This window comes from Colletotrichum scovillei (genome assembly GCF_011075155.1).
Source record: "Colletotrichum scovillei strain TJNH1 chromosome Unknown Contig00002, whole genome shotgun sequence".
NCBI classification, from domain to species: Eukaryota; Fungi; Ascomycota; class Sordariomycetes; order Glomerellales; family Glomerellaceae; genus Colletotrichum; species Colletotrichum scovillei.
The window spans coordinates 3,214,980-3,234,307 of NW_023336260.1; the positions used below are offsets into that span (position 1 = coordinate 3,214,980).

Consider the following 19,328-nt stretch of genomic DNA (forward strand, 5'->3'; position numbering starts at 1 on the left):
ATCATAATCAACTACCTTCATATACGAATATTCATAATCCACTGATTCTAATACAACTAATGAGTACATAACAAGGCAAAGCAAGCTTGCAATGCGACCGACCGCTGATGAGGGTAGCACCAAAAAGACAAACCCCAGAATAGAGTTCCGAGTCAAAAACATTGGACGATCTGGGAATCGAACCCAGGACCTACCGCATGCTAAGCGGTCATTATACCACTAAACCAATCGCCCGTTGTTGAATTTCTGCAACATTGAGTTAGCCCTTGTAGGCCGCTCGCGCCGAAAATCATCCGAGGAATCCAGTGCCCTCCTCTACCCTCCTCTCTGTATCCTTCTCTTCCCTTCAAGCCCAAGGCCAAGCCTTTCTTACCCCCAGCCTCAGTCTCTGTGTTGTCCGACAATCACCTGGCTTGCACTTGGCTCGACGAAACGCCGCACAGAAATGTCCGTCCAAAGTCCTGTGCGCGATCCCCTCCACCCCGTGGCCACGGCAATCCCAGAGTCGATATTCGGGAACGGCTAGCCATTTGTCGCAGCCCACATGACGCTCGCAAAGCCATGCGCATCTGTCATCCCATCTTAGGTCATCGAAAGAATCACTCCAGACCACCTCCCTACCCTCATTATTGCTTCAACCTCTGTATCGTGACATCAAACTCCTCCGGATCCCGCCCGATAATCTCCTTCAACGTCTCTGAGACAACAGAAGTCTCCCCCGCCCGAATCGCCTCCCACGCCGTCGCCCACGTCCTCGCCTTCTCCACCGACCCGAACTTCGCCAAAACCTGCGGCAGCTTCACGTACTCATCCACGCTCACCTCGCGGATCCTCACGTCCCTCCCGACAGTCCGCCTAAGTACCCTCACCGTCTCCTCAAGAGACCAGACCCGCGGACCGGTAAGTAGGACCTTTTTATTGACGTGAGGGAATTGGTCCGGGTCCCAGGAATACTGCGCGATAAGTTTCGCTGTCGCCTCTCCCAACTCGCTGCGCTTCGCCCATGCCACGCCCGGGCCGGTGCCGTCGTGCGGGATGAGGATCTCATTCGAGGCGGAGGGAGAGTTGATGTCGAAGAAGGATGTGTAGATTGGGTACGATTCTGAGTAGAGACCCTCGCGGATGGATGTGTATGTGAAGCCAGGGTCCGAGGCCGCGACGGAGGCTAGGTGGCGCTCCGTCGAGAGGTGGGCCTGCATTACCTCCGCTACGGATTCATCTTGTAGGTCGGCGCCGAAGGCTAGGGAGCTGTAAAAAAGGTGTTTCACGCCTGCGCGACGAGCTGCATCGACGACTGGTAGTTGAACCTGCGAATGTGTGTTAGGCCACCCGTCTGGTGATGCGACAACTTCAACTTCAACACTTTGTTCCTCACCTTTTTGCGGTACTCGTGCACATGACTTGGGTAGGAAATGAGGAAGAGCACCTCGATGCCGGCAAACGCAGCCTCAAGATCGGAGGGGCTCGACTCGTATGACGCCTTGCGTGCGCGGAGGCCGTTCTTGATGTGTTCTTGGGGAACTCGTTCCGGATGACGGTTGATGAGGATGATGTGGTCGCTGGGAAGAAGTTTCAAGAGGTAATCGTAGGTGCTGCCACCTAGACCTCCCGAGCCAGGGAAGATGCCGATGCACTTCATTATGTGAGGTTCTTCGATAATAAGTGAGACGCTGTATCGGACGAAATGGAGGTGTACAATGGAGTAGAAGCTAGATAATGATCTCTTCAATCCAATCTATCGGTAATCTGCTCGAGATGGATCAAGAGTGCGTTAGTAGAGAGTTTAAGGGTTTAAGGTGCAGATAAGCTAAGGTCAGATCGTGACATGACGCGCATGATCACATCACCGCACACCTCGCACATTGATCACGACGCCCGGAGACTTTGCTTGGCAGGGGAGTGCCGAGCTTGACATGCTCATTACGTCACGCACACCCCTATTCTCAACAGTCGTATCAAGCATCTTCCCTTCGCTTCTATTTCTGTGGCACCTGGGTGACATCCCACGTTGAAAATCAGGCTCGCATCCCACTTTCCTTCCGTCATTACCCTTTTTTTTTTTTTTGTCAGAGTTCCGATTCCGGAGCGGAGAGCAACGTTCTTTCTCATTTGTCGCCCGTGGTCCGCCCCGTGTCCCGGCCCCCGCTACACGGCCGACGTGTCGGCTCAACAGCGCTTGCTGTGGGGTTGGTAGCGGAGATGTGTGCCACACTTGGCGGATGGGTCGTGAGTCTGGCGCAAGATGAAGGCTAAGTTGTGAGGCTTTCTAGCTTGGCCACTAGGAATAAGTCGAACACCCATCAAGATTCAAGAGGTCTTGACTGCGTGCGACAAAGTTCAGGGCTGACTGGTATGCGCACATTCTAGTAAATATGATGGCATCCCATCCCTTAGACTGCTGAATGACCTCGATACATCGGCACTATCGCCACTCAGAGCGTCAACAAGCAGCGTATTAATCCTCATCAGCCGCACCATTATTGTCCGATTTCCTCACGATGCACCCGATCGAAAAATTGGAAACAGAATGAGCCTTGGATAAAACTGAAGGTGTATTTACTGACGTTGTCTGTTGCCGACGGAATCGTGGTGGACTAGCGAGCAAGTGTTGAGGCGGGATGGTCTTCACAGTTCGCTGTCACACTGTCCAGCAAAATGGCTTCACGCATGAGAATTCACGAAAGGAGGACGGCAGAGTCTGACCCGGTCTGTCTATAAGGTAGACTGATCATCACGAAAACGACCTCCATTCCGTTCAAGCTTGCGAAAAGTAGATATATGTCAGCTTAAAATTTTGGTTTCCTAAGAGTCACGAAGGCCACTGCAACTATCAGACGAACTAGGTCCGCTTAACTAGAAAAAAAAGCCCATCTACATCAAGCTCTGCTTATTTCCAGTTGGTGGTAGCACCCATCTTGGACCCATCAGCAAGCACCAAAAAGTCGCTCGGCACAATCTTTCCATTCTTGCCGCGCGCGCCAGAAACGAGGCTGATATCGACGCTCTTGAAGCTCGCGTTCGTCAGCGCAGCCGCGCCCAAGACATCCCACGAGTTGCCGACGGACGTCTGGCGCTCCCGCAGCGTCGCCTGGCCAAAGTAGGTGGCGTTGGCGAGGGCCTCGGGGTTGTTGAGGGCGGCGACGTTGCGCTTGAGGACGCCCGTGGCGTTGACGCTGCGGAAGCCCGTCTTGCCGTTCATCCACGAGGTGTTGTCCTCGATGGCGAAGGCGCCCGTCTGGGAGTTGTCGGTGAAGCCGTTGGCCTTGTTGCCGAAGGCGATGCAGTTGATGACGTCGCGGGCGGCGGGGAGGATGTCGCCTGCGCTGCCGCCGCCTAGCTTGAAGCCGTTGCCGTTGCCGGTGAAGTCGGGGATGTCCTGGGGTGGTTTGTTAGAACGGTGTAGTGAGGATCGGCTTTGAGCTTGACGTTGACTTACCCAGCGGTTGAAGCCGTTGCCCCACGCGATGCTGTCCTTGATGGTCAACTTGGAGTGGAACTCCCTGCGATACTGTCAGCTCATGCATCATAAAGATATCAACGCACATCGAAGGGCTTACCAGAAATCGACACCATCGTCAGAGTTATCCCAGAATCTGCTTCCAACAACAATATTGCCCTCGCCCTTGCCCTCCTTGATAGCAAGACCATCGGCGTTCTCGCCATTGTTTCTCGGATCACGGTTACCATACGAATCAAGGTACGAGATAACGTTGTTAGACAGGGCACCCTGCATGTGGAAACCGCTCTCGTAGTTCTCGCGGGTAACAATCTGGTTGAAACGCAAGTTGCTCGAATCCTTCACGTACACGCCGTACGCGCCGTGCGTAAAGGTAAGACGAGCAAAGTTCCAGTACTGCACGCGCTCGACGTGGAGCACACCACGGTTCCGGCCCGGCACGGAAGCGCCGACGGGGGCAGGGGTATCCGGCAGACCCTCGCCGTCGATGATGACCTCCTCGTCCTTGGCGGCGTGCAGGGTGATGGGAGCGGCGGCGGTGCCGTTGACGGTGATGTTGATGTTCTTGAGGAGGTCGTAGGTGCCGCCGCGGAGGATGATGACGTCGCCCGGCTGGGAGATATTGACGGCGGCTTGGATGTCGGAGAAGGGCTTGGCTTGGGAGCCGTCCGGGGCCGCTACGCCCTTGGGGGAAACGAAGATGTTGGCCGCCTGGGCCAGGGAGAGGCAGGAGAGTATTGTTGGGATGACCAACATTGTGAAAAAAGAATGTGTTTTTTTATGTACTTTGAAAAAGAGTGTAAAAGTTGGGTTTGCGAATCACACAAAAGAATGTGGGTGAGAGAGAACGGTATAATCAACTACTTCTATCATATCGCGGGCAGAGAGAGAGCATGGCGCTGGTGATGATTTATAGAATGCAGTGTGGGCATGGCTTCATTGTCGCAATCGGCTCCGGTTCAGGCAGATTATGATACCACGGAGATGGATCCATCTTGGCACTTTGGGTCAGCAGGAACAACACATTAAGAAAGTCTTGGTACTCTTTAAGAAACTTTTTTGCAACTTTCGCTCAGTCTGCTCACATAGCGTGGATTCAGGAGTCGTTGACTCGCAGAATAGGGACGGCACCTGAAAATTTCCTGCCCACGAAGTGGCCTAGCTTGTTTTGGTGGTGCTGGAGCTCAATTAACTATAATGATGGGTCACCCCTACCCAAGGTATAAAATTGGTGCGAGATGGCGCTATTACGCCAAGATGGGCCACGCACCAGCAGAACATTTGCATTCTTTTGGTGTGGTCGAGGAATAGGCAGTGGTCCCGGACTCCCGGTGGGAGTTCGTCAGCCCCAATAGACTCCGCCTCCGCTATCGCGAAATTATTTTGAGTTCATGACGGGGTCAAAGGCTGATTCAAGAGTCTAGATCTGGGCCCATATACTATGGCTGGGAAAGCGATTATGTCCGGCGGTGGTAAGGGGGTGTCTTCGAATTACCTGACGTTCTTCAAGCTTCATGTTACTGGCGCGGCGTCACTACTGCATCAACCAGCCTGCGGATAACACGCAACTACCTAAGTCCGGGGCCATGACACTCGAAGTACACTCAGAAGTGAGGCTCAGCCAACGCATTTATCGAATTGCGGAGGATGTTTCTAGAATAGTGATCTCTCCGACTCCAAAAGCGACGAAAACGACGGACAGTTGCTGCAATATATTCTAAACAGCCCTAAGTTTAAGCTTTCTGTCGCTGGGTAAGGCCCATTGGCATCCATGCTTGGCTCATGACTCGGATGAACCTCACCCGCCCACCGACCCGGGAGATTGGATGCTTGGTATGGAGTAGTCCAAGTACTCTGTTACTGAGTAGTCAGCGGCATTGTCGGTGGTTCTCGCAGCAGGATGAGTTACCATGGCTTCGGGTCCGACTATCCCGCCTCATAGTCCAGCTTCGGTCCGAGCCTCCTTAATTCTTTGCAACTGGCATCTCACACATCTTACAACTGATTTTCGGAGCTTGCAAACTAGATACCTATAAGACAAAGTGGACACATTGAGTCTGAAAGCGGGAGAGTGATTCGCTGGGTCAATGTATCGAGCTTATGTACCTTTGTCTCGGAAACTTTCCTAATACTCCAGACAAGTCAATCATAAGTCATAGTTCCCAATTTTTTTCGATCATACCACAGACTGCCAGCTGACCCTTTTCCCCAGGCAAAGCTCTCGGTTTTCTAAGTTTGTCCAATGAGAAGCTCGGACTCGGAACAGTAGGTACTTGGTAACTATCTCTTAAGACTGATAAAATGTCCTAAGCAGAGCCAGATGACGCCTGCGAAATCATTTTCAGTGTGATCAAGAGAAGCAAATCTGATTACAAGGGCTTATGTGTATGTTGTATTTCATTTGCAAAAGTCATTGTCAACACAGTTGCATCTCGGCGGTTCTTGATGGCAATGATGTCTCAATTCTCCCCCCACACACGAGCGAGCACAGCCCACATTATAGCTCGTACTCTCTAGCACTGCTATCGATATAGATGGATGGACTTATCGATACTGTGCAGTTTACCAAAGTGGACTCTTCCAAACACTTGTCCATCTCAGAAACCACACAAGGGTGTGATGAATGTGATGGCCTTAGTCGTGGTGTCGCCACCACCAACAGCGACAATATCCGGCGAAAACTTTACCAAGATAGCATCTTTAGAAATTACCAAAGAAGGGCAGTTTACGTTCAATAGCACTAGTTCCTGTTAGGCCGTGGAAGTCCGGATGTGTGTATTCAGCATGGCGTATACGTGTGCTGCAGAGTAATGAAGTGCGGTAGATATTACATTTTGCATGAGACTACCTATGATTATGAACACTGATTCATGATAGATTGACATTATATCTGTGGTATTCCATAGCCATTTACAGTTTGTCTGTAACCCTCGGCGTTACCTTGGCCATGGAAGAGCTGTACTGTCCTGTCTCTTTATTCAGACTTCTAGACAAGGACCACTAATGAAAGGATTTTATACCTTGCCTAGGATAAGCTTTGTGAAGGAAATGTTAAGCAAGGTTCTACTGTTGAAGCCATCACCGGGTGTTCCTTCCATCTTCTGCCCGAGACCATGTCTCGATGTACCCTTGTATCTACGTACACCCGCCTTGGGATTTCCACAATGCATTGGAAGGTAGGAGCCTGAACTATCGCACCCAGAACTTTCCGTGGCTACAGGTTCTTAACAAGGTGAAGGAACGAAGGTCTTCCTGAAGATGGAACAATCCCGCCTGGTCCTTCACAATCCCACCAACACTTCCAACTACCCAACCCCATCATCTTCTTCAACTTCTCTATTAATCATCAAGCTATCAGTGACGATCATTGCTAAATCTACCAGCCACTGCACCGCGACCTCGACTGAAACCCCTGACCCAGTACTACAGATAGCAATCAGGACGAGCCAAAATGGGCAACGACGCTACGGTCAACGAGATTCAGGAAGTCTGGTATTTCTTGGCGAGCGTCGGCGGAGCGATGCTCCTCGTTCTTCTCGTCCAAGACATCTCCAAGTGGTGCAGACATAACCTATTGGAGCGCCGTATTGGTATGTACCCTCTGAATACTGCCAAATGCTCATTCCGTCATTGAGGCGTTGCTGATCAGCTGAAATAACAGGGAGAGCCTGTGTGAAAGCCCTCGTCGCCTATCAAGTCTTCCTAGAAGTAGAAGCGATTCTCCGCGAAGAAATTCTACGCGAGTGTCGCGAGTTCGAAAAAGCTAAGACGAACGCTTGGAACCTTTTTATGCACAAGGGCGAACGGATCGATCGAGAGGAAAAGGCGATTGAGAAGGGTAAAGAGGAGGTGAGGCAGATGAGGGCCGACCTAGAGAAAAAAAAGGCGAGATGGAGAATATGAAGGCCGATGTTGAGAAGGGTTTGGAGGAGCTCCGGAAGCTACGTGCTAAGATCATCGGGAAGGCAGACGAGGATTCCGGCCCTAGCAATAGGGGTGAAGACATTGAAGACATAGCAAGGATCGTGAAATGGATCAGTAGATGATGCTCTACAGGAACTTGTGATAATCCTTCCACCTTCAGGGCGGAAAGAGGGCATTGAGCATAGGAAAGCGTCAAGAAACAGCGATCATAGAATCAATCAGCACAGAAGCAATAACATGACATACACATGCCCACTCTTTCTTGCTACGATCAAAAGAGCCTGGCACTGGTTTCACGAGTCCTTGAGATACCCAGGCCGTGTTTGCTCAATCTTACACACATGAACCATTTATCGTCTTCCAATGGGGAATAGAAGGAAAATTTGACCCTAAGGGGCCATGATACAGCTCATCCATATTTTCTAGAGACGCCAAAGTACTCAAATAATTGCTCTCGATGCGAGAATCGACCTGTCTTCACCGTCTCCTCGAGACAATTTCTGATACTTTCCTGGATTTCTACAACATTGTACTAGGCTCGTTCAGAAAATGCCGTAGAATGGATCATAAGACGAATGCTCTTGAAGAAAGTTTCTCTATCATAGGCAGAAGTATCCTCTACCGAAGCGACTCCTGAAGCCCACTTCCCTTTATTATTGTCAATCGTTGCTTGTCTGCCTGTTGTTCTATACACCCAACCCCTGAAAGAGCTCTACTTTCCCCGTATTGAGACTCAACGGACGAGCGTGAGGCCTTGTGCTGTCTTCCGGAGGCTTCCACAGCAATAATAGGCTCATCACTCAGTAGCACCCGCCTTTTGGGAAACAGGGAATCACATGTTCCCGCTGCCATCAAACCCTACCTATCCCACGATCTTTCAGGAAGGAAGCAAAAAAGAAGGGTCACTCGAGCTGTCAACATCGCTTTTCTGCTGGATCTGCTTTCCTCCAACACACACCACACTCTTGCTTCCAGTCAGAAACACCATCATCACATCAAACGCTACGGAAGTCCGAATTACCGAAACAACTTCAACACCAACTGCAAGACCTGTCACTTACAATGGAGTATCACGTCTTCAAGCAGGTCATCCAGACGGTCTTGATCGCCATCTTGATCCCCTTTGGCGCCATGATCATCCTCGAGATCATCCCGACCATAATCGGCAATAAGGCTGCTCGTCAGGCTGGTATGTCATCTTTCTGACTTCTCAATATTCTACCCAAACAATGTCACTAAATCAATCGAAATTTAGCAAAGAAGATTCAGGAGCTGAAGGAGAGAAACGCCGACTTGATTACTGAGGTCGAGGAGTCCAAGCAGAAAATCGTCAAGCTCTTGGGAGAGCGCGAGGCCGACAATCGCAAGATCGCTGAGCTCACGAAGAAGCATGAGGCCGGCAAGCACAAGATCGCTGAGCTCACGAAGAAGCATGAGGCTGACAAGCACAAGATCGCTGAGCTCACGAAGGAGCTTGAAGCCGACAAGCACAAGATCGCTGAGCTCACGAAGGAGCTTGAGGCCGGCAAGCACAAGATCGCTGAACTCACGAAGGAGCTTGAGGCCGGCAAGCACAAGATCGCTGAACTCACGAAGGAGCTTGAGGCCGGCAGGCACAAGATCGCTGAACTCACGAAGGAGCTTGAAGAATCCGACCAGGAGTCACAGCTACTGACTGACGCGCTTTATGTGGAGACCGAGAACGCCGAGAAGTATCAGCTGAAGATCGTCGACCAGGAGAACGAGCTGGACGCCGCCCGCAACTTCGCTGCCACCACCCTCAACACAGCCTTTCAAAACAACCAGGAGGCGCGCGAGATAACTGTCGATACGCTGAAGGACTTGTCCGAGGGAATTACCGTGTTCCGGAAGATCGCTGAGATCAGCAACAACTCGATGAAGCAACACCTGGAGCAGGTCCGCAAGTTCTGCAACATCGGCTTGCACAATTGGAGCGGGGAGATCAAGCTTATTCAAGAGTGTATCAGGCTCGATTTTGGCCGTATCAAGCTTCTCGACGAGGCGACTGCCAAGGGGCACAACTTGCAAGCCACCCTGGATGAGATTGACGAGGCCGCGAAGAAGCAGAGTCCCTATTTCAATGCCCCTTCTCCTTCCTGTTCCTGTTCTGCTTAGATGTTCGGATTGCGTTGGCAGATACATCATACGAGAGGTGGACTTCCTGGGTACTGATACTTGGAGGACCGGCCGTATCGTGGGATATGCCGATGCAGAGCAGCATGGGGTGAAGGAGGATTGACGCTAGGCCAGCATATGGGGGCACCTGCGTCATCTCGCGTTCGCAAGCTCTTACTTGGCTCTGTTGAGATGAGCCTTTATCATAGGCTTCGGAAGGAAGGTCGAGAGGTGATTTGGCACGACCCCTGAAGTTTGCTCTCACATGGATGTTGACGGCTACTTAAGGCATCAAAACGGGTACTTGAGCTCTTCCAAGAATTGACATACGCATTCGAGATACTCAGAGAACCATTCTGCGTAAATGCGAATTGTCTCCTTGGCAATACGAGTATCTCCCTCGTCAGAACCCACCCCACACACCGAAGGATGATGTCTTTCTTAAGTTTGCTTCCTACACGAGCCAGAGCAACGTGAGCACGACACTGGCCCCTTTTTACTGATACTCCAAGTCATCGATCCGCGTCCGCTTGAATTTGGGCACGTCATAGGCCTGGAGCTCGACGTGTGTTCAATAGACAGCAAATGGTCGAGCTAAGCTTGAGCCATTTGGCAGCTGGAAAGCCAAAGTCCAGCAGCGACGACTGGAGCCAGAACATGCATGTAAATGCGGATAATTTCGCGCCAGAATCGATGGTGATTGCGTCCAGTTGATGCGCGATAGACTGAATTTCACCGTCGTGAATCTGGTGTATGTTTCTCTCGATGTTCATACCGGAACCTACTTGCCCCTGAGACGTGTCTCTAACAAAGCAGCCTGTTTGTAAGTACCTAACTCATCATGCCTGCTTAAGGTGAGGTGTTTCCATGGACAGAACGCAGCTCCCGCTGGCCATGAGACCTCGGATTTCAGCGTTAGAGTCACGTGTGTGGCTAGGCATTAAGGCGCAGAGTTAAATGTCAAGTCACATAACAGGCTTTCAGTTGGGCTCTCCGTTTCGATTAGCCGTGTCCATCTGAACTTCTATTTGCGTGGCTTCAATTGTCTTACCCGCAAGAGAGTCGCGTGCTTCAAAGTCAACTTTCTTTGTCAGCTTTGGATATCGAGATGCTTCGATTTTGACAAAATATTGTTGCGCCAGAGAGCTTTCTTTTGCTGGTCAGCCACGAAGTACGAGTCAGTCATCCCACTGGCAAGACCCATGAGCATGAAGTAATTGAGGTAAGCAGCGATCGTTGGCGCTAATGTCCTTTTCTTGGCGCTAGCACCATTTCGTGATCGAAGCCCGACAGCATCCCCCCCTGAAGGCTCGATTCGGAATTTCAGCTGACAAGCCACTTTGCCTGGAATAGCAGGTCGAACCAAAATGAAAGGCTCATCGCTTCGAGTACGAGCTGATCAACGAGTTTCGAATCAAATGAGATGAGCAGGACTGACCGCCCAATTGGCGTGAGATCAAATACCTTGAGCTTCAAATGAGCCCAACGCCCTGTCGTGGCCCTTGAAGCTGAATTCCAGCGCTGTCACAGTGTCGATTCGGATGCGACAGCTAGTTTTGGCGGAGACCACATCATCTATCAATCACCAACCATTGAGCCGTTCGAAGAGGTGTAGGGAAGATAACGATCAAGGCAAGTATGAAACCCAAAGACTCAGAACGCTGTCACGGATGTACGGCATATAAATGCGAGGTTAATGGCCGGCTGATATATCTGACATGCCATTTCATCATTGATCTAAGAAGAGACGAAAGAAAAAAAGGGGTTCGAAGCCTTTCGGAATGCGGGGGGGTTGATTCGTGGCCTGGACCCTGTGGGCTTTGGACGTGGGCCCATGCTTTATCCAAGACGCGTGTTCGTCCCGGTAGCTTGGGGTCCAGGGGCGTCCCTGGACTTGTCCCCTCCAAGCCCTCCACGCTGGAAAGCCCAGCCCTAGAGGGATTCGCAATGAGACGACGAGTCGAGTTCCAATGGCTGAGACCTGCTGGCGTGGCCCTGTGTGCCCTGCCCACCCGCCGTTGGTCCTAACGGCAAAGGGGATGGGCTATGCTTGTTGGTTTGACCGGCCGCTGGCATCATTTTGCGGCTTTGCCTGTGACTGGCGGACGGGACGCAGATATCTCTGATCTCGGAACACGCGAGCCGGGGTGAAAGCTGCGCAAGTGTCGCCAGTCAGATAGATTAAGCTGAGTCTGGGTTGACGCGGGAGTAAGGAATATCGGCATAATAAGCTTTGGGCTAGCACCGGTCCCAACACCCCAAAAATGGAAGCACAGCTTGAAGGTCTTGGCTGTTTAAAAGGCCGCGGGCCCAGGCAGTCAAGACGCGGGGAGAAGACTCAGCTTCTGAATTCTATCGCGAGCTCTTTTGCTGCAAAAAAGAATCGACAACTGCTAATACGACTTTGAGAGAGAGAAGAAGAATAAGAAGGGAATGTGAAAGGGTGTCAAGGATGGTTCGTCTCCTAGTATCACCGCGATACGGCGGTCAGTCGACGCCAATCATCGCCGGCGCGGCCTTCGTCACCCTCTGCGTCGTCTACCTCCTCCGATTCCACGGCGCGATCACACCCTTCACATCAGCCAACTTCAGCTTCCGCACCTCAAAAACGTCCGGTCTCAACCTCGACGCCATCAACGCGACGGCACAATATTTCGTCGACTACCCCCTCGGCCCGCCGTACAAGAAAGTCTTTGGAGAGCTGGGTGAGCGCACAAAGGTGCTGCGCTCGTGGATCGAGGCGCTCGAGGAGAAGGAGGGCGGCCGCACCGACGGCCTGCGGGTTGTGGGGGCCGAGAGACAGTTTCTCGACGCGCAGGTCGAGCGAGTCGCCGCATCCCTGTTCCCTTATTTGCAATCTCCGCCGAGGGACATCCACAGCCAGACGCCTCTGGCCGATCTCAGGCGAAGGTTTATGGGGGGCGCTGCCGCTGATCGTGCGCCCCCGCGGGCCCCGGCACAGCAATTGGGCGTAGGCGGCACCGGCGCCGCCGGGTCCGGCAAAGAGAAGCCGGAGTACGTGCCGAGGAATGCCGGTATCGTCATTCCGACGGGACACGGCACACTGCGATTTGCGTGCCATTTGGTTGCGTCCTTGACGCGCGTTTTGCAGACTACGCTGCCCATTCAGATTGTTTACGCCGGCGAGGAAGACTTATCGGAGGAGGATCGCGACACGCTTGTGCAAGCTGCCGAGGGCGATGGCGGACGCATTGAATTTTTGGACATTTTGACCGTCTTCAACGACACGACACTGAAGTTGACCGAGGGAGGATGGGCAATTAAGCCGTTTGCGGCGCTCGGCAGCCGATTCGAGGAAGTTATACTCCTGGATGCGGATGTCGTCTTCCTGCAGAAACCCGAGCAGCTCTTCCAACAGCGCAATTACCAAGAAAAGGGCGCGCTTCTCTTCCACGACCGACTGCTCTGGAAAGATCAGTTCCCCGAGAGACACGAATGGTTCCACGAGATGATCAAGCACCCGAGCGAGGAGCTGCAAAAGTCTCTTGTTTGGACGGAGAAGTACGCCGAGGAGGGCGACTCTGGTATCGTGGTGCTCAACAAGGGCCGGCTGAATGTACTCATGGGCCTACTGCACACGGCGTGGCAGAACACGCACGCCGTGCGCAACTCGTGGACATACAGGATCACATACGGCGATAAGGAGACGTACTGGATCGGCCTCGAGGCTACGGGCTCGACGTACAGCTTCTCGCGACACTATGGCGGTATGGTCGGCTGGCGGAAGCCGTTTAGCGGAGTGCAGACCGAGATGACGCAGGTGTGCAGCTTCGTGATTGCGCACGTGGACGAGGTGGATAACTTGTTGTGGTATAACGGTGGGCTGTTGAAGAACAAGATGGACGATCCGAACGAGTTTGCCGTGCCGACACACTGGATGATTGACCAACAATGGGTCAAGGGGGCGAGGAAGAAGGATATGAGTTGCATGGTTGGCATGAACGCGAGAGAGCTCAGCGGACCAGAGACCAGCGTCTTGAAGAGGAGCATTGAGGCAGCGAAGGATGTTGATGATAGACTTGAATTGGTATAGAAAAATCAAAGATTCCCCCTTTTTATTGTTCAAAAGCACATTTAACATTAATCTTCATGCGTGAATGCGACCATCTGAACATACTTTCTCAGAAATCCGGTCTCATCAATCATTAATAGTCATGACTACTGCTCCTCTCACATCCCTCATTCCTGGTAACTACCGCTACTACTCGCTGACAAAGGACATCAAGAGTCGAGCCACATATCGCTCGTCATCATAGCGAACACTTATCGGCATAGCGCAGCCCATGTCCAAACCTAAAGACAGGATCAACCGTATCATAGGGCACATCCTCCATCGCATCCTCCACAGCCTGCTGTGATCGTGGGAGATCGAAAGGCAACTTGCCGTCAGGCTTGCTCAACCCGAAGATCACATCCAAGAAAGCTTCGCTGCCACTCCCGTAGCTGCCCAACACCGCAGAAGCGGCGTCAAACACCTCGGGTATCGCAGCAGGACGGTCTAGGATCACGTCGACGACGGTGGGCACGGCCGCATAGATCGCGGCCTGGCGCGCCTTCTCCTCGTCCGAGTACTCGAGCGAGCCGGCGTGATACGCTGCTTCGAAGCCGCCTGGACGAGGCTCATACGGGGCATCAAGGCGGAGCAGAGCATAGTCCGCCTCTTCCGGTGTCTTGACGACCGTCAAGTTGCGTGCCTCGAGGAACGTGGTGTTGAAACCCTCGATATAGAACTTAGTTTCTGTGCTGATGTGTTTCAAAGGGAGGAGTTCATCCTTGTTGGTAAGAAGGGTGTAGGCTCTGCGCTGGGCATCGTTGCCCAGCCGAAGGAAGTAGTCGTTGCCAACAACTCTCGTTGCGGCCTCGGGATCAACGAAGGGGTTGTCGAAGAGCCCGAGGAGAAACTTTTCGCGAAGGAGACGTCTGACGGAGACGTCAAGGCGGTCTTCGGACACGATGCCTTCGTCTACCAGCTGGATAATGAGCTCGGTACGCTGCTCGCCACCAAACTGGTCACATCCAGCATCGAGGATGCGAGCTGCGCGCTGCAGCTCGGTCGTGTTCTCGAGGCCCCATGCGCGTGCCGGCATGTCTTGGCCGCGGATCACCGTATCAGTAATGAGACCCCAATCGGTTACAACGATACCTTCGAAGCCGAGTTGGTTTCTGAGTAGGTCTGTGACGATTTGCTTGTTGAAGGAGAAGCCGACTGGCTCATAATCGGTTGAGTTATCAGACAGGCCGATGGGGCGAGAGTAGTACGGCATCATCTGCCTCGCGCCGGCTGCGATCGCCGCCCTGAAGGGAGTGAGGTGGTACTCGAAGTTGTTTCCGGGATATGTCTGATTCTTGCCGTATGTGAAGTGTGAGTCTTCGCCATTTTCCATGGGGCCGCCGCCCGGGAAGTGCTTGGTCACTGTGGTCACGCTGTGAGGACCAATCTCCCTGCCTTGGAAGCCTTTGATATACTCGACAATGAGCTCGCTTGTCAAGGTCGCGTTCTCGCCCCAGGTGTTGCCCAGGCGTGCCCATCGTGGCTCGGTAGCAAGGTCAACTTGGGGATGCAGCGCAGCTCGGATGCCGACGGCAATGTACTCCTCTCGAGCGACCTCGGCGAACTTTCTGACCAGCTCGGGATCCCTCAAAGCAGCCAGACCAAGTGTCTCGGGCCATTGTGAGAAGACACCAGCCTGGAAACCAGTGCCGATATTCTCTGTGAAGTGGTGCCGAGGGTCGGTAGAAAGGGTCACGGGGATACCCAGACGCGTCTCCAGAGCACGCTGCTGAACGAGGTTGACAAACTCTGCAACCTGCTTCGCGTCCGTGATGTCGCCGACAAGGTTGAAGTGCGTCATGAACTTCTCGCCAATCATGTTATCGGTGCTGTTGCGGCGGGCCGTGACGTTGCCAGGGTCGAGTGTGCCATTGGGGCCTTGGTAGAGTTGAGTTTGGAACAGCTGGCCGGCTTTCTCTTCAACCGTCATCCGTTGGATAAGGTCTTCAACACGTGCGTCGACGCAGTAAGATGAGTTTTTGTAGAGTGGGAGAGATTCTGCGGCATCTTGGCGGGCTAGCCATTGTTGTTTTGGTGAGGAGGTTGATGCGCAATTGGCTTGTAGGACGAGGCCGGTGAGAGCAAGTGTTGCCACGTTGAGCTTCATGGCGGCTCAGGTCGGAAAGGAGAAGGTCCAAGATGTGGAATTGGGCCTAAGACTCATAGTCATGAGACTTCCCCCATCAGATTGTGGAAAGTGCCAGAGGGGTATTTATCATGGCATTTTGCCGGACTGTAACGGCAGGCGGACATCGTCGAGATGGGATCGACTTGGCAGTAGATGCCACCTCGGACAACGAACCGTGTAGGTATGGGGGTAATGCGATATTTGTCTTGGCACGCTATCTAACGGTCTTGTATCGGTCAATAAAACTGGTATGGGGCTCTGCTGTGTGGCGGATGAGGGGTTCCAGCTGCGTGAGGTGACGATGTCACACTTTGCTGTCAGGAGAGAACTCCGCGGCTTAGGATACATCCAGAGCGCTAAGCTAAAGCGAGATCAGCGAATGGCACAATCGAGTCTACGATACTTAGCGATCCCACAAAAGCTGGAGCGCTGGTAATCCCGGTTGTTACAAGTCGGCGTTGATGGTTCCTAGACTTATCAGATTCTAGTGTGATTTCAAGCTGTATTCCTTTTCTTAATCACGGCTATGATGAAGTAGCTAGCCTGTTGAGCTTGAGAGCCTGTGCGTTTTGAGCTAAGAATTGATTCTTCATCCACGTTGCATAAGGTTGTTAAGCTTATCCAGATAGACTTGAGCTAGACAACCCAGGAGGTTCATCCCATCGAGCCGGAAGGTGGGTGGCGTTGATTCTATCGATCGAGATGGTCTCGAAGCTGGACGCCGGAATATATTCGGGTCGTCGATCCAATTGAATTGGTGCGGAGACCCCGGACACCCCGCAGCATCCACTTAGACACATCGCAAGAGTGATAATTGGGAATGGTGGCATGGATCTGTGCTGATGAATTCCAAGTCTGGGGTCTGAGTCGGCCCTACCTCTAGCCTGGCGGGGTCGACTAGATCCTCGAAGCCCCAATTATTGCAACCTGGACCATGGATGAACCTCTAGCCATGGCGCTGGATCCGAAGAGGTGTTTGTGAGTCGTTGCTTTGTCCCGATGGTGGTGTCGTGACCGAGTTGGATGATGCGGGGATTGCGGGGAGCAGTCGAGTTTTTGCTGAACCAGGTCGGTGGTCACCTGTCAATCCTACCTTGACGGATCCACGTTCGGCACATGTTTGAGTCTTGGCAACATCTACCGTGGGTTCACCGCTTGCGAGCGTGCCTACTGCTTCCCGATTAAGGCTGGATGTCTTCGATGACCACGTTGATGTGCTTCCGGTGGGGGATCCGGCCCCACGCCGGGGTCGGACGCGCTTCACACCAAGCGGCCGAATTGTAGCCATCGATGAGCTACTTGGTGCTGCTGCATGGAGCAGTTCGTGATAAGATTTAGATGATGCGGGCGGCAGGAAAACATTTTCCTATTTTCAGAGAAAATCATAATGAGTGACACATTCGATGGCATCAATTTCTTGAGATGGCCAGCAATGACATCAAGTTATCGTTAGCTAAATTATTCGGGGTGGCAATCGAGCAAGACTACTGACTGTGCAAGGAAAGACTGTCTCGGCATGGATACTTTGGTTCATGAGAAACATGACGTAACTCTGAATAGGTACAAGCTTTTGGGCTAAAAACTATGCGGCTCGTGAAGGCTAACTCCTGTTAAAATTCCTTCCTAACTGACAGCTCTCAGCTATCTTCATTGTTCCACCGTTGCAGCTTTGGCAGCATCTTCCCTGGCGACAGTCTCTTCGTAGGTATCGTACTTGTACTTGAATCCCGGGTGGTCAGCCCTCAACCCCTTTTGTCCAAGACCGTAGATTTGCTCTCTGAAAGTGGGAGCCGGCTCGTCCTCGGGAATCGCCGCCGGCAATAACCCTCTGCTACGGAGCTCTGGGACGAGGTACTCGACAGCATCTTCAAAGCTGCCAGGCGTTACAACGTAGCCGATGTTGAATCCATCAACGTCGGCAATATCCACCCACTCCTGGAATACATCCGCAACCTGCGCCGCGGTACCAACCGGCATAGCCCCGTTCCCACCGATTGCCGTGACCGTACCCAGGTTTCGGGGCGTCAACTTTGGCACATCATCACCGCGATAACGCAAGTTGTATAGCGACGAGTGAATACGCTGAAGGTGGCTCGCAACGTCCGCCTCGGTGAGTTCGTGGTCAAGGTCGAACTGAGAAACATCGATGCCTGTAGTCGCGGAGAATTGGGCAAGGCCACCTTCGATGAGGACGTACTTGAGGGCTTCTTCGTACTTTCTTTTGGCATCCTCTTCATCTTTGCCGATAATCGGGGTAATCATGGCGAAGACTTTGACGGAGTAGGGGTCTCGTCCTGCGGCGATGGCGCCTTCGCGGATGGCCTTGACTCTTGGTGCTACAACATGTGGGGAGAGACCGGCAACGAAGATGCCTTCAGCGTGGGTTGATCCAAACTTGATACCCGCGCTTTGAGAAATGGTCAGCTTATACTTCCAATATTCTGAAAGACAAGTAGGGGAAGCTTACGGAGATGTGCCGGCTTGGAAAAGCACGGGCGTACGTTGGGGAGAAGGGTCTGTCAGGAAGGGTGCGTCGACGTGGAACTTTCCATGATGATGGATGGGACGAATCTGAGAGTAATCCGAGTATGTGCCTTTCTCTGCGTCTTCTACCAATGCGGTATCTGACCAAGACCCCTCCCATAATCTGCAAGGATCTCGTCAACATGTTGAGTCAATATTCCCAGCGAGTTCAATCTTACTTGTAAAGAACTCTCAAGTATTCGTCGGCATTTGAATAACGGGTGTCGTGTTCGACCAACGGGAGGCCAACCTGATGTCTCGCGTTAGATACATACCATGAGAGCACCTAAATGAGAAGCTTACAGCCTTGGAAGCTGATTCTTTCCAGCTCGTGACTATGTTCCATCCAAACCGTCCCTTTGTTAGGTGGTCAAGGGTGCTAAAGCGTTTTGCAACCACGTATGCCTGCTCGTATGAAGTTGACGTCGTGATGGCAAAACCAAGATTTTTGGTGACAGCAGCCATTGCGGAAACAGGCTGATTTGATGTTAGTTATATGCGGTGCATATTGCAGGGCACGCGATGAAGACATCGCTGCCGAGGTTATACCCACGATGACAGGGTCGGCCATGGGCCATTGAGCGCCCGTTCGAACCGACGGTTCTGCGCTCCCCTTGTACCTGCAAGCCATGTTAGCAACGATGATGTTCGCCGATGCAGAGGATGAGATGACGCTTACGTGTCGTATGGTCCAAAAGTATCGGCCAAAAACAAGCCCACAAATCCCCCCTTGTCGAGGAGCTTTGCAAGGTCTGTCCAATAAGTGAGATCGCGGCGTTTGTCTTTGGCTCTGTCTTTGGGGTTACGCCATTGGCCAAAGGACAAGTGTCCTACAGTGAACATGTCGAAGGCATTCAGAAGAATTTGCTTTTGAGGCTTGGCACTTGTAACGCCGTCTGGACTCTTTGAAGAAGCCATAGCTACTGCGGCTGTTCAAAACTGTCAACAAAAGTAAAGTTCGATGTTGTACAACCAATTGTCAGGGCCGAAGGAAGGTCGCTGTACGTATGCTTGATTTCGGCCTAGCTTTAGTTAAGACTTGCTTGACCCTTGCTGTCACAATAAAGTCGGTCCCAAGCAAGTGCCTG

At 52.3% G+C, this 19,328-nt stretch overlaps 6 protein-coding genes across 6 annotated transcripts; 2 read left to right on the forward strand and 4 right to left on the reverse strand.

The window, feature by feature from the left end:
* Positions 1-306: 306 nt before the first annotated feature.
* Positions 307-1,890, reverse strand: HER10_EVM0007697 (uncharacterized protein). The gene is made up of 2 exons (XM_035477243.1): positions 1,376-1,890; positions 307-1,307 (listed from the first exon to the last, which is right to left on the reverse strand). Exons 1-2 carry the CDS (start codon positions 1,637-1,639, stop codon positions 627-629), a joined length of 945 nt encoding a protein of 314 aa, XP_035337385.1. The 5' UTR covers positions 1,640-1,890; the 3' UTR covers positions 307-626.
* Positions 1,891-2,887: 997 nt separating this feature from the next.
* On the reverse strand, positions 2,888-4,213 carry HER10_EVM0012849 (pectate lyase L; the record flags this gene model as incomplete). The annotated part of the gene is made up of 3 exons (XM_035482229.1): positions 2,888-3,376; positions 3,437-3,500; positions 3,558-4,213. The coding sequence occupies 3 exons, from the start codon at positions 4,211-4,213 to the stop codon at positions 2,888-2,890; spliced, it is 1,209 nt and encodes a 402-aa protein (XP_035337824.1).
* A 4,230-nt stretch (positions 4,214-8,443) lies between these two features.
* On the forward strand, positions 8,444-9,517 carry HER10_EVM0007795 (uncharacterized protein; the record flags this gene model as incomplete). Its single annotated transcript, XM_035477339.1, has 2 exons — positions 8,444-8,570; positions 8,637-9,517. The coding sequence occupies 2 exons, from the start codon at positions 8,444-8,446 to the stop codon at positions 9,515-9,517; spliced, it is 1,008 nt and encodes a 335-aa protein (XP_035337390.1).
* Positions 9,518-11,574: 2,057 nt separating this feature from the next.
* On the forward strand, positions 11,575-13,571 carry HER10_EVM0003323 (uncharacterized protein; the record flags this gene model as incomplete). The annotated part of the gene is made up of 1 exon (XM_035473003.1): positions 11,575-13,571. The coding sequence occupies exon 1, from the start codon at positions 11,970-11,972 to the stop codon at positions 13,569-13,571; it is 1,602 nt and encodes a 533-aa protein (XP_035337046.1). The 5' UTR covers positions 11,575-11,969.
* Positions 13,572-13,788: 217 nt separating this feature from the next.
* HER10_EVM0003670 (glycosyl hydrolase family 3 N terminal domain-containing protein) lies at positions 13,789-15,696 on the reverse strand (the record flags this gene model as incomplete). The annotated part of the gene is made up of 1 exon (XM_035473336.1): positions 13,789-15,696. One exon carries the CDS (start codon positions 15,694-15,696, stop codon positions 13,789-13,791), a length of 1,908 nt encoding a protein of 635 aa, XP_035337075.1.
* A 1,668-nt stretch (positions 15,697-17,364) lies between these two features.
* HER10_EVM0011366 (uncharacterized protein) lies at positions 17,365-19,158 on the reverse strand (the record flags this gene model as incomplete). The annotated part of the gene is made up of 6 exons (XM_035480799.1): positions 17,365-18,124; positions 18,185-18,364; positions 18,420-18,490; positions 18,544-18,717; positions 18,794-18,860; positions 18,920-19,158. 6 exons carry the CDS (start codon positions 19,156-19,158, stop codon positions 17,365-17,367), a joined length of 1,491 nt encoding a protein of 496 aa, XP_035337707.1.
* Positions 19,159-19,328: the final 170 nt, after the last annotated feature.